Here is a 13,817-nt window from a genome sequence, read left to right as displayed (position 1 = left end):
CTCTGCTCCCTTCTGAGCTAAATTGACAAGCCATTCTTATGTGCATTTATTTTAATAAAAGCCTTATCTATATTTTAGACTTTCGAAAAACACATTTAAAAAGCAGATTCACTGATCTTTAAAGAGATAACAAAAGAAAAATCCTTTTCCAGGAAGAGGTTTTAGCAATAATTTTATAGGCTGTATTTAGGAAATGTTGATAAGTAGCTCTTTGTTACTGTGATTGAGTCACTGTTTTTGATCAGCCAAGTGGGGTATTTATTGAATACCCATATTAGGAATTCTGTGTTAACTTTGCCAGTCTGCTTTCCTGTATTATTAATATCAGGCTACTTTGTAGGCGAATGATGGCATATTTTCTCTGCCAAACAACTATACCTTCACAGGTCTTCCTTGGATTTTATTACGCTTCATGTGAAGTTGGTTTCCAAATTCAAGAGCAATAGTACTGCCTTGGTGCAATGCTAGTTTTTTATTCTTTTGCTGCATTTTATAATAGTTTTGTCTCTAACTTTTGGTTTCTGCTTTTTTATACGCCAGTCATAACGTGAACTTCTTGAGGTCCTGACTATGTCTTTTAGTGATATTTATATCATCTGACACTCCCTCCTGCGCACAAAGGTGCTGAGCTGCTGATTATAGATTGAATTCAACTACGTACATTGTCCTTTCTATTAAATTCTTTTTTTTTCAAAATTGCTTTTTTGAAAACCATTGATTATAGTGATTTTTTAAAAAGTTCTGATACTTGTTTAGGAGTGAATAATTGAGAAACATTTTAGATTAAGGTTGCACAGACATGCCATGAATTTTGCCCATTTTGTGATAATCAGGGCAGAATCTAAGATTCTTCCCATAAAAGAAAGAGCACAGAAGATAATCCTAATTAGATGGTGCAATAATGTCAGCCCAGAATGATACCAGGTATTTTTTCCGGAAGCATAACTAATATCCCAAAGCAAAAATACAGTCCATTCTCATTTAAAATCCCATTAGAATTATTGCCTATAAAATCTCAATGATTATAATATTTGGCATAAATTTTAACTATATTATCTTATACCATATCAGAAAATGTAAATAAAACCAATAGGTAGAATATATTGTAAAGGAAATTTATAATCTAGGAAATAACAATTCATAGATGGAAGAGTTTCTCAAGAGTACATTATCTGGCTCATTGCCTTTATTTTATTGGTAAAAAATAGCTGGCTCAGCGTCGCCAAACAACTTAATGCCATATAATTACTTGATATCAATGTCAGAGGATTTTATTCTCCTAATATCTGATTTAATAATCTACCATATTAAATTATATTTTTTTACCTAATACTATACTTCACTATTTCAAGTTAACTGGTAACATTTAAGGCAAGAACTATATTCTGCTCTATTATTTTCCTTGTGTTATTTGTAGTGACTATCTGAGCTAGGTTTACTGTGCGAATTGATTGAAAACAAACAGCAACAGGGATATCTGAGTAGAATCCAAAGAGACTTGCACTGGAGTGATTGAATTCAGAGGGGGAGTTATTTATAGACTGTTCTGTAAAGAGTAGATTGTGTGGAAACTTCTTTTTCTGGCGGTATGATTGATACCTTCGTTGATGCTCCCATGAAAAAATTTAGAATGTTGGATAAAACACTTAAAAATTGCTTTGATAAATTGACAAGAAAGTTAGGATTATCGGGGGGGGGGGGGATAAAAACAGGACTGTAGAGAGATACTGGAGAAAGAACTACAAAAGCCAGTTTTCACTCTGACGGTATTTGCTAAACCCAGATGAACTTGGAAGGCACAGGAGAAGGAACAAAGCCCAGAACCTATCCAACCTGGGGCACTAAGTACAAAGTAACCCCAAACTCCACACAGAGTACATGGATCATCTGGAAATATCACCGTCCCCATAAACTCCCCACCTCCAATAAGGCATTAAAAAATAGTGGTCGCCTTGGCACAGGTTGAAGGGAGGACAAGTCTCTGAAGATTTTATAACCAGATTTGTTGGAAAAATATATACTCTGGGTGGTGCGAGAAAATTTCAAAGTGAGCATTTAGTTTAAAATGGGTTCTAGGTTGGTAGTTCCTTTATGCAGACTAGCAGAAGTTATCGCTAATGTTTTCTAGTGGAACCGACCTTCAAACCAGTCCTCAAAGAATTGCTGCAGATAAATTTCTAAGGAATGTGAGCCAGTAAAACACTGATGTGCACACATACACACATGATATATAACACATGTGGGAGGAAAGTTTCCAGGAACCAAAAGGTTCCCGCAAAGGGGACAGAAAACAAAACAAAAAAGAAAGAGAAAAATTAGATCAGCAAAGACTTCCAGTACTGCAATTATGAGACATATAATACAGGCTTTTCTCTCAATGTTATTTTAATTAATAATCTTTCACCATAATGGCTCTGCCTTTTGTATCTTTTTTTTTACCTTATTGCGGTATTTATATATTTTTAATGGCTGCATCATATTCCAGCAATATATTTGTGTTTGTGTGTATGGGTGCATGTTTGTCTCCATTATATATGTGTGTGTATGTAATCAATTCCCTATTGCTTTGCATTTTAACTTTTTTTTTTATCTTAATATATTGTTCTGTGATGAGTGTCCTTGTTGCCAAATCTTAAATGTACAGACAATATTTTTTATTGCGGATAGGAGGAAATTCCTAGAAGTGGAATTTTGGGGTCCAGTATAATGTAAATTGTTAATACTTAGGGTATGTGCTTTATACCAATTATGACTGATAAAATGGAAAATAAAAAATTTTGAGAATATGTACAAGATATAAGTGTGCCAGATAAATGTGGAGAAAACATTATTAGAAAAGTGCACTACTTTTTGCTTTTGTGTGTGGCTGACATTGAACGCACTGCATTTAATGAAAGACAGATGTTGAGACAAATATAGAAGACGCATCTTTTTTTATGGTTGTCATTTCAATTGTAGATGAATGAGAGCATTTCATTTCCTTTTTTGTTGTAGTCCTCCACTGGGGTAAAAAAAAAAAAAAAAAGGGTTGGCCATTGGACAGCTACAAGGGATGGACAGTCTGATTAGATTATAAAACAGTGATTATTTTTATCAATTATTTACCGCACATAGGATATGCACAATCCTCGAATTACACTCTATTTATATAAAAACAGAAAAAAATGTCTCTGCTAGCTGTAATTTTGAGCGTTGATCATGCATTGGCTAATGGTTAGCTGTCTTGGAAGACCAATTTTAATTCTGTGAGAATATTGCGTTGTTGCCTTGGGTTCCTGGGAAGATGACTGTTGCTGGTTAAACCTAAGCAGTGACTATGCGTTTGCTGGTCAAGTTATGTAAAGCAGTCTGTGCAGCAGCAATTCAGATGCTTCCAGTGAGCCACGAAATAATGCTGTTTCTCTTCAGATGCCAGCACTTATGATTGCTGTCAGTAAGCGAACTGTTGTTACCAGCTTCTGCAACTTACATTTGGACTCTTAAGTTTGTATGGAAAGAGCCCTTTATCTCTCCTGCTTCTCAGTCATTTGGAGGCTATTATTGTACTTCGCATCTGTCATATCAATCCGTTCAAATACCTTCCTTCCAACTTTGAGAGTACTTACCATATTTCCCTGAAAATAAGACAAGCTGGACCATCAGCACTACTGCATCTTTTGGAGCAAAACTTAATATAAGTCCTGGTCTTATTTTACTGTAATATAAGACCCAGTCTTATATTACATTATATTATATAATACAGGGTCTTATATTATAGTAAAATAAGACCAGGACTTATAAGATATAATGTAATATTGTATATAATGTATATAAGACCCGGTCTTATATAATAAAATGTAAGACCGGGTCTTATATTAATTTTACTATAATAATAAGACCCGGACCTATATAATGTAAGACCGGGTCTTATATTAATTTTTGCTCCAAAAGACGCGTTAAAGCTGATGGTCTGGCTAGGTCTCATTTTCGGGGAAACAGGGTAGTAGATTTGAGTACATCTCTGAGTGTGAAGACCGTGACAGCATTTAACAATACAATTGCTTCTGCATGAACTAATATGTATAGGCACTAATCTTTTCCAGTGGCCTGGGCGCCACCATAGACCATTTCACCAGCAAAACAAGATGGATGGGCTCTGTCTGTTTTCAGGTTGATGCTTACCCACATCATAAATCTACCACTCAGCTGGCAAGCAATCATGGGAAGACTCCCGACGAGTCAAACATACATGTTAGGTCAACACTGAGAAGGGCTGATCTGATTAGAGGACGTCGCTGCATTCGCTCATCCTTCATATCAGTCTTGCTTTATTTTAACAGGGACTACTGAGCAAACAGCAATCTGAAACTTGAGTGAAGAGAGAAACCTTATTGTCTGCTTTAATCATAGGTGATGAGCTTCCTCCACGATCCTGTGAAACAGAAAGAGCCACCCCTATAGGAGGCAGGTGGGAGAGCTGGGGCTAGTGGGAAAGGATTCTTCTGGAGAACAAAATACTCATACTTCCTCTGTGTGCTGCCATCAGCCTCCACACACACTAATTTCCTTTTAAACTATTAGTTATTTAAAACAGCAGCAACAACAGTAAACATTACAGCCTCTTTGGAAAACAATCTGGCAGTTCCTCGAAATGTTAAACAGAGTTACCATATGATACAATTAAAATTCTAGGTCTGTATTAGAGAATGGGAAGTATATGTCCACCCAAAACTCACCTGTGGATGTTTAGAGTAGCATTGTACATGATAGCCCCAGAGTGGAAATACACAAATGTTCATCAGTTGATAACTAGATAAACTAAATGTGCTATATGCATACTCTGAAATATTCAGCCATAAAAAGAAATGGAGAACTGATGTATTCTGCAACATTGATGAACTTTATAAACATTATGCTAAGTGAAAGAAACCAGTAAGGTAGGGGACTCCAGCTTACACGTGTGAGAATCTCTGAGCTAGATATACCTGACTAACCACATCTTCCCTTTTCGTTGCTAAAATTAAAAACTCTTTGATGACCTCCGTGGGACTCAGTGCATCTTCTGTGTTGTAAGGAGATTGTGAGACATTGTATGGGCCTCACATGACTAGACACGTGGAAATGACTTGTGAACAAGAAAAGAAGCAGCAAGGGAGGGCTGTTGGAATTTTTTACTTAAAAGGAGAAATAGGAAAAATGCTTCTATTTGTGCTCTGGGGATTAACACAGGGGCACTCTGCAGAGTGCCCTCCCTGCATTCCTAACCGTTTCTTGTCTTCCTACCTTCAAGGAGCCCTCACCAGTAGTTTGAGGGGAGAGGGGTCATTGCACCCACTGCCCGCAGGTCAGGAGAGACGGGACACAGCAGAGTTGGTTCCAGGTCTTGCTGCTGGGACTTCATTATTAGAGAGAAAGTGTTGTTTCTGGCCTCAATTGAGCCATTCAGTGTTTCCCCTAGAATCATTGTCCACATGGTAGTTGTATCTATAGACTATTGTTTTTCTGAAGCTTCACTTACATTTTTGATCAGAGAGGCTGTTTGTGGTTTGACTTGGATAACCCACTGCTGCAGTGTGTTGATTCCATGCAAAATGTGTTTCATGTATCAAAACCACCGTAAAATCAGGGTTTACTGCTCCCTGTTTCCGAATTTTCCTGTATCACCCATCATCTGTGTGATTTTATTCAACCTGTGAGTTTCTTGGGAACCTAAGAGGATATTAAGTACATTGTAGCACATAGAGTTGAAAAATACTTGTTTGACTACTGAACCTACCACGAGTGTGACCTTGACCAAGACACTTTGCACCCCCCACCCCCAATGAGCTTCTATTCATCTCTGTGTTCGGTGATGATATTACTGGGGTATTATTAGGGTGAAGTGAGACACTTTACGTAAAGGGTGCAGCACAGTGCCAGTTTCCTAGTAAATTATGTATAATAAACATGAGTCCCCTTCCCCCTTTTGACCTTCTTTCTACATATCTTGCATAATACTTGACAACTGTCTTAATCACCTACAGTACAACATTAAAGCTACCCAAGAATAAAATATAATTCAGCAATGAAATATAGGCAAGGCGTTTACTTTTCTAGTGGCGGGCATAACTGATTCATTTATATTTGTGAGATTGTTTTTCTTACAAATATCTTAATCAGTATACTTTTTTAGGACTTCATTGAAATACGGATTTCTTACTGAGCATACTTTATGCAAGACACAAGTGCTATTTGTTCCTAGGTGGTTTGTATTTAGAATTCACTAGGTCTGAAAAAGACATTGTCATTTTATTGTTTATTCATTTGTTTATTCATATATTCATTGAACACATATTTGCTGAGTATTTGTTACGTGCCCCAAATGATTCTAAGTACAGGGATATATCCATGAAAAAATCGTATTGTTGTTGGTTAGAGTTGAGGACCAAAGATGGTCCTTTCTCGAAAGGGGCTTGTTGCCTGGATTTGCTTGCCAGATCCAATAAGCGAGCTTACCCGTAAGCAATAGGATATCATCACCAGGGCTGGTTGGCTTGATTTGGCTGTAACTGGAAGTTACTTGAGGGTAAAGGTAATTATTATAGTTATTTTACCTTTATTTTCTTCTTAATTTAGTCCCAAACCCTGAGCTCATATACAGTCCCTTGTTACAAGTTTGGTTGGTGGTGGTGGTAGCAGCAGTGACAGCATTGAGTCATGATTATAATTTGTGCTTTAAGAAGAGGCACTAGCTAAAGAACTGACTCTAAAAGAAAACCGCTGGCAAGTTGAGAGCTGTGAATTCAGGGAACTCTCAGACCATTCTGCTGGCTCTTAGAATCAATTAAAGACCCCGTTTATTGATACAATCAGGAAGTACCGAATGCATTCTGATAATCCTTGGAAAGTATTTATGAACTAAAATTGGCTGTAAGAAATTCTCCTTCACTGTGGTTCTTTTCTGTGTGGGAAGGCCATCTTTCAATCCAGAACTCATTAAAAATCTCAGACGAGGCATATTGCTTCTGTGGCTCAACAAACGCGACCATTGAATTCTATACTATTTTCATCTCAGTACTTGGCACAAAACATTCATAATTTTAACATTGATACATTTAATATTAATTTTTAATTGAAAAATGAAGAGTGGAGAAAGACAAATTTTATTCTGTCATGCTGTAAGTGTTCTCAGCAGCTTTCTAAATGTTTCATTGCAACAATAGCACCACCAAAAGAAGACAGACCTGTTTTAATTGGTCTCATTGATGATACAGACTTGTACAAAGTTGCCTAAGGTAGAAAGAATGACTTTTTTTTTTAATTGGGACTTTTTTTTTTTTAATTTATGTTCCAGTGATGTGTGTGCGTGTGTGTGTGATCAGTTAGATCCTTAACTTTCTGGCAATCCTCAAGGGAAAAGTAGACAACCCTTTATATTCTAGATGCACTGAGTGTCAGAGATGGTGCTGAATGCCCTAGAGTACATCATCTTAAACGTCAACACAAGTCTTTGAGTTTATTTCAGTCTGTTTTTTTATAAATGGGAAAGCTGAGGGTCAGAGCATTTAAATAATTATTATCACACTTACAATGTTAAGTAGCAGATCTGGGGCCTGGCACAGACCTTTTTGATCCTTCTCACCGAACCATTTGTCCTCTCAGGGAGAACCTTTGTTTCCATTTTTTTTTTTTTTTTCTGAGGCCTTGGTTTTGTATTTCTGTTCTATTAAAATGACTAGATTCATTACAAACTACGTCAAATTCTAGTCGGGAGAACCAAGGAATAAATAAGTGTAGAAGCTAATTATGTAGAGGTAAATGGCTTCTAAAAGCAGCACTAACAGATGCTGTCATCTCCGTCGTCACTGGGTGGCCTTGGTGCCTCTTGCCGGTCATCTGAGAGAGCCTGTCACACCATTGTTAGAAACAGGAAACAGTACTAGGGCATTTCTTCCCCTCCCTTCTGCGTGATACATATTCTCCTAGTAATACTACTGTCAGTTTCCTTTTCTTTCCAACCATCCATCATCATCTGGCAGTTTCTCTGGTGCCTGTTCCCTGGCCTGTGACAGCCGAGATTAGACTGGAAGCATGATGAGTGACAGGCAGGGCGTCGCCCTGGCCCATTCTGTGCTCTTCTCAGGATTGCACAGCCTGTTGCCTAGGACCGTGTATGACAGCTGCTCCCCGGGTACTTGATTACCGAGGCATGTGAGGAGAGGAGAGTTTGGTTTCTCACCCAGAATACTGAAGTGCTAGAAGAAATCTCAGAGGACAGAGACTCAGAGACCTGCAGTCTTTAACCACCGCCCTTACTTTGGGTTCTGACAGCTCGATTTTCAAGAATAGGTTCACTGGGTTGGTGCTCTTGATTGGTCATTGAGTAAGCTAGGTTTGCACTTGTGGTCTGTGAAGAGGAAACCACACCAAATGCAGGGGAGATGGCATTTGGTGGCAGTACTGGAAGAGTCCATGAGGTTCCTGTATGTGGGAATTTGGTTGGGGACTGGGGTAGGGTGGGTGTGTGTGGGGAGGTGTCTCTTTTTTCATATTTCTGCCCAAGCTTTACTTTTTATTTAGTTTAAACCCATTATGCAAATTAGTAATTGTCTATCTGAAACTAACAGGGATTTAGAACAAATGATTGGAGCTAGGTTTATCAGGTCTGTATCTAATTACGAAGTACCTAAAATCGCAGACCATCAGAAGTTTTAGAAACCATTGGAGATCATGTGGTTCTTAAAAGATATACTCACATCGAGTCGATTAAGATTTATATATTTCATGGTAAGTTACTTATGTTGTTCCTGGAGTACTGAATGTAACTTGGTTTCTTCTACACACACACACACACACTCACAAACATACACACTCGTTTCCTTGGTGATTTAATTGTGTCTCGATTTTGTGATCTTAGAAAGAGAAGTGTTGATAAAGAAGACATTTATTCTGGCTTTTTTTTCTGCCTGTATCCATACCATACAACCTCTCGAGGAGGATTTTTATTAAAGGAGCAGTATTTGTGGTAATCTTAATGCTGCCTTTTTAAATCAGCAAAACCTCTGACTTGGCAGGACACTAACATCTCCGATGCAAATATTGTACCATAAAAAGGATTTTTTTCTAATGAGTAAAAACAGCTCATGATTTTTAATTAAGAGCTGTACATGCCATTATATTTTCTGTTTTTCTTCAGACGAACCGTGTTCTGATTAGTTAGTGAAAACAACTAATCCAAATGGGATTTGTCTAGACTCTGATGCCTCTGGGAAGTCTTGATCTGGGCTATGGATTTCTGAAGCTTCACATGTTTTTATCAGTCAATTTCCAAGATGCCTCAGAGACCATTAAGATAGATAATAAATCAGGTGAGATTTAGTTGTGTTTGGTATCATGCAAAGAGCTATAATTAGAAAGAAAATGTTTAATTTAGAAAAAATAAATGAAATATTCTAAGTGTAGCTTGTTAAGGCTTTGAGGAAGTCCCTTGTATGGCCTGTATCTTTCCTGTCAGGATTCTGAAACTGTTAAGAAATAACACAAGCAAAGGTAAATGGAAGATGAAATACCACTTTTATATTGATATAAGCTAGATTGAATGATGTTTAGCCTAGTTTGAGAGCCAAGTGAGTTTGTTAAATGAACATCCAAATTAAACAAATTTACTCACCACTCACAGAAGGTGTTGGACCACTTTGACCTTCTCAACAAGGCAGGAGCTTCATTGCTAAGCTTAGCAAGACAACACTTATTATCTGCAGGCATTCTGATTTCTAAAGTGGAATAAGGGCTTTCTGAAGCATGCATGCCCAGCTTTTTCTTCTCAGTTTTACCGAAGGAGATACTTCACTCTCATTGCAGTGGGTGAAAGATGGAGAGAGGTCAGGGATTACATGAATTGCGCTTCATGTTTGTGGAAGGAAACATGAGGAGTGGGGGTGGGGGAGGCATTTCTCCCAACATCCTAAGATACATATGTTTTTACATCCTGAACTCTGAAATTAGGATGTATCTCACATCAATGGCATCTTAATAGCTGTCGACCGGAAGACAGCCATGATAAGTTGTTTCTGCCTCGGTTTGTGGGAGCTGAGGAGTTATACCTCTTACCGTGAGCCTTCAATATTTCAGTTAATGAACCTCTTAAGGACCATTTGAGGAACGAGTATGAGTCTTGGTTGGTTTAGGAACATGTTTTCATTAAACCTTTGGATAGCATAAACTTTGAAGAATGCGTATCAGTGGCTTGAAATAAAATGCTGGATACACTCCTTTGAGAAACTCACTTGCTGACTGACACTCCTTAGAAACATGGATATTGACAACTTCTGAATCACTCAGAAGAGCTGGACTCTGAATATTACGTGGTTTTAAGAATATGTTAACCAATTTTTCTTATATGTCCTTACTAAATGTGTACGCAAGATGCATGGTAAACATCTATTTATTTGAAAATGAGCTTGTCAGTAAGAGAAAACAAAGATTCTGAGTAACAAAGAAGCCTTGTACAGTTTGATTAGCAGGATTTTCCTCCTAGTGTCACGTGAAACAGTAGTGTAGCTTACATTTAGTGGGGTCTTAGATTTGATGGAGTATGATCAGTTAGGTTTCTATGAGTGTCGACTCCTTTACTGCCCTGCACAACTTTGAATGACACTTCTTCCCTCCCCTGAAAGTTTCGCACACCATACTGTCCGAGATAGACACTGGTGATGAGCGATCAAAAACGGAACCTTAACTGAGTTATAGTCTCGCAGTCTTTCTGTAAATATACTGTTTATTCTTGCTGTGCTTCCATCTCCTTGCTCCAGGGTTAGAATGCTAGTTCATAGTTTACTTCATGAGGAAGACCAGCTCAAGTCATTCCAAACAGTTTTGTAGATATTGAGGGCAATTGTGGTCAAAGGTGGTCCTACTTATGCCAGTATAACATTTATCCAGATGTGCTCAGTTTATTCCTTCGTAATAGTTCTAATAAACTAAATGTCTCTATTTTTTCTTTTTTCTGAAAGGGGGTCCTGATGACAACTTAATCGAAGGTGGAGGAACCAAATTTGTCTGCAAACCTGGAGCCAGAAATATCACCGTCATATTCCATCCATTACTAAGGTAAGTCAAATCCTATGTACTTACTGAAGATCAATGTTTTCATTATTTATGCTCATGTACTAAATGCTAATAGGTCAGTCCGCATTGGGAGAAGTCACAAAAATAACTCATTCCGTTCTCTAGGGCCTCGCTAGTCAATAGAACAAATAATGTCAACTCCACTAAGGAGATACTTTTTCTCAGGAGTAATACTCCATAAATACTTCAGATTTTCTTTCCTACTCCGTCCTCACGTCCCTCTCCCTGTCCTTCCTTTCCCCTCCTTATGTATGTCAGGGGTTGGCAAACTATGTCCTATGGGAGAAATCTAGCCTGTCACCTATTTTTGTAAATAAATTTTATTGACACAAAGTCATGCTCATCTGTTTATGTATTGCTATAGCCGCTTTTGTACTGCAATTTCAGAGTTGAATGCGTGTTTGCAACAGAACTCATATGGCACACAAAGCCTAAAATACTTATTGTCCGGCGCTTGACAGGAAAAAAATTGTAGACCCATGATCTGTTTCACTAATTTACACTAATGACTCAGATAACTTTTGAGAATTGGCAGGTCTCTGAACAAATATGATTTTGAAAAACTGGAAGACACATCAATCAAATATATGGTTTTATTTATTGAAGGATAGCTTGGCAGTGACTAGAATGACATCAATTCTAATGCTCAGTTTATTGTGATACTGTGATTGTAAGAAAATAAAAATCCATGATACTTCCATTTAAAAAACTTCTAAGCCCTAAATACCCTTAAAACGGTACTTTTTGGGGTGGGGGGAAGGGGATTTGTTTAATGGATCTAAAATTTCAGTTTTGCAAGATGAAAAGTTCTAGAGATCTGTTATACAACAATGTGCATATAATTAACACTGCTGAGCTGTAAGATGGAAAGGGTGGTCAATTACGTGTTTTTGACCACAGTAAAATAGGGTGCTTTGTGGACACAGATACCCAGTATAATATTAATTGCATAGTTTCTTCAGGAATGAACCAGTATATATTTTTGCTGCGTTTTCATATAATGGACCTGAAACCCTTGGGTTCATTAAAAGTCATACACTTCATATCGTCACATTAACTTTCACAGATAACTCATATATCTGAGGCATTTGGATTAACAGTTAAACGGATGCTACTGAATTGGTCAGAGATAATACTGTATGTACTTTTCCCAAACAGAAGCAGTTTATTACTGGAATTATCCTACTATCTCATTAGCCAAGAGTTACTAAATTGATATCATTAGAACTAATTCAATTGTAATCTCTTAACCAGTTTTTAAAATTGTATTGGAATACTTTACTCAATTAGGTTTAAGTGCAAAAACACAAATATATAAATTAAATAACAGCAACAGTCACTTTCACACAATAAAAAATAAGAGCTTTTTAAAAAAGTTATTAACCTTAAAAATATCTGTTTTAGCAAATGTTTGTAGCAAGTAAATTTACGTAATTTAAGAATCGTGGAATTAAGAGAAGACTATTTCTCTAAATTTAGTCGATTTTATATATGTATGAACTAGGTTAATTGCAACATACAGAATTTCTAAATTAAATAACGATACTCATATATATCAACTGACTTTGGTAATTAGTTTATCACTCCCTCTCTTCTCCAATTACAATTGATTTCTACTCGGTTAGTGTTGTTAATTGTTAGGAAAATGGAAAAATACCTAAATCATTATAGACATCTTGTAACCTAGACTTAACTCCGTAGTTTACTACTAAGTTATGTTCTGGCTTGGATAAATGGAATCCTTAAGCTTACATTTGTTCTAAGTATAGAAGAAACAACCCTTTGGATATTATTTGGCAGTGTTGTCAATAGCCACTTTTCAAGAAATTTTTTCCCATAAACTTTTTTTATCTTTTTAATGTGAACTTAATTGAATGGAATAATATATATATATATATATATATATATATACTATGTCACACTTACTAAAATACACTTCGGATAAAATACTGGTAGAATATAATATATTAAACAATTCTTGACAATTATTGGTTAGTATTGTATTTACGCTGCTCTCCTAGAGAGTTATTTATGGTAAAGCTTGATGATAATCCTACTGGTTTTACTCACTTGTTTGGTCTCTCCTTTCATTGAGAATTTTAATTTATTATTGATTAGAATTGGTGAAAGTTTTCTTGTACTCCTTAAATAGTTTATCATTCATTCATTCTCTGTATAACTCTTAATGGAAGTCACAAAAATATGGTCCGCAAGGTAAATTAATTCCTTTCTAAGGAGGTGCTCATTACAGACTTTAAATTAACCTTTGGCTCAAATTGTAACCTATGTTCTCAAACCCATTACAGAGTTTTAGCTGAAAACTCATAATGGGCTTATGGAACTTCAAATGAATAAGATGTTTTAGTATTTTTTTTTTTTTTTTTATTATAGTTTTTACACTTCAGCATTTGCTGATTATTGGATTTATTATTTCTTCTAAAGTTTGGAAGTTTAGTTTTGGTAATGAGAAGAAACAGTGTGTGTTATCATACTAGTATATTTCATTTCTACTATTATCAATTAAAATTTTTCCCATTTCTCCTGTAGTAATCTACTTATTTCTACTCAATAAATGAAATGTTTTTTGACTACTTGCGGTGTGCCTTTCCCCTTCGCTAAGTTAGATGTGGATTCTTGTTCAGTTACTCTTATTTTTATGGAACTATTTAAATACGTATAGATCTACTTTTCTATCCGTTGCGCCTTGCCTTTCTACCAAGCTAGTTCAAAGT

At 36.5% G+C, this 13,817-nt stretch overlaps 1 protein-coding gene across 1 annotated transcript in view; it reads left to right on the top strand.

The window, feature by feature from the left end:
- Positions 1–13,817, top strand: part of EXOC4 (exocyst complex component 4) — a 635,560-nt gene that overhangs the window by 264,640 nt on the left and 357,103 nt on the right. The window contains exon 10 of the mRNA XM_019750984.2: positions 10,971–11,067. Within this exon, the coding sequence (XP_019606543.1) occupies positions 10,971–11,067 (97 nt within the window). The remainder of the gene's footprint in view (positions 1–10,970; positions 11,068–13,817) is intronic.

Source organism: Rhinolophus sinicus, linkage group LG11, assembly GCF_036562045.2.
Source record: "Rhinolophus sinicus isolate RSC01 linkage group LG11, ASM3656204v1, whole genome shotgun sequence".
In the NCBI taxonomy this organism is placed as follows: domain Eukaryota; kingdom Metazoa; phylum Chordata; class Mammalia; order Chiroptera; family Rhinolophidae; genus Rhinolophus; species Rhinolophus sinicus.
This window is presented reverse-complemented; position numbering and strand designations above follow the sequence as displayed.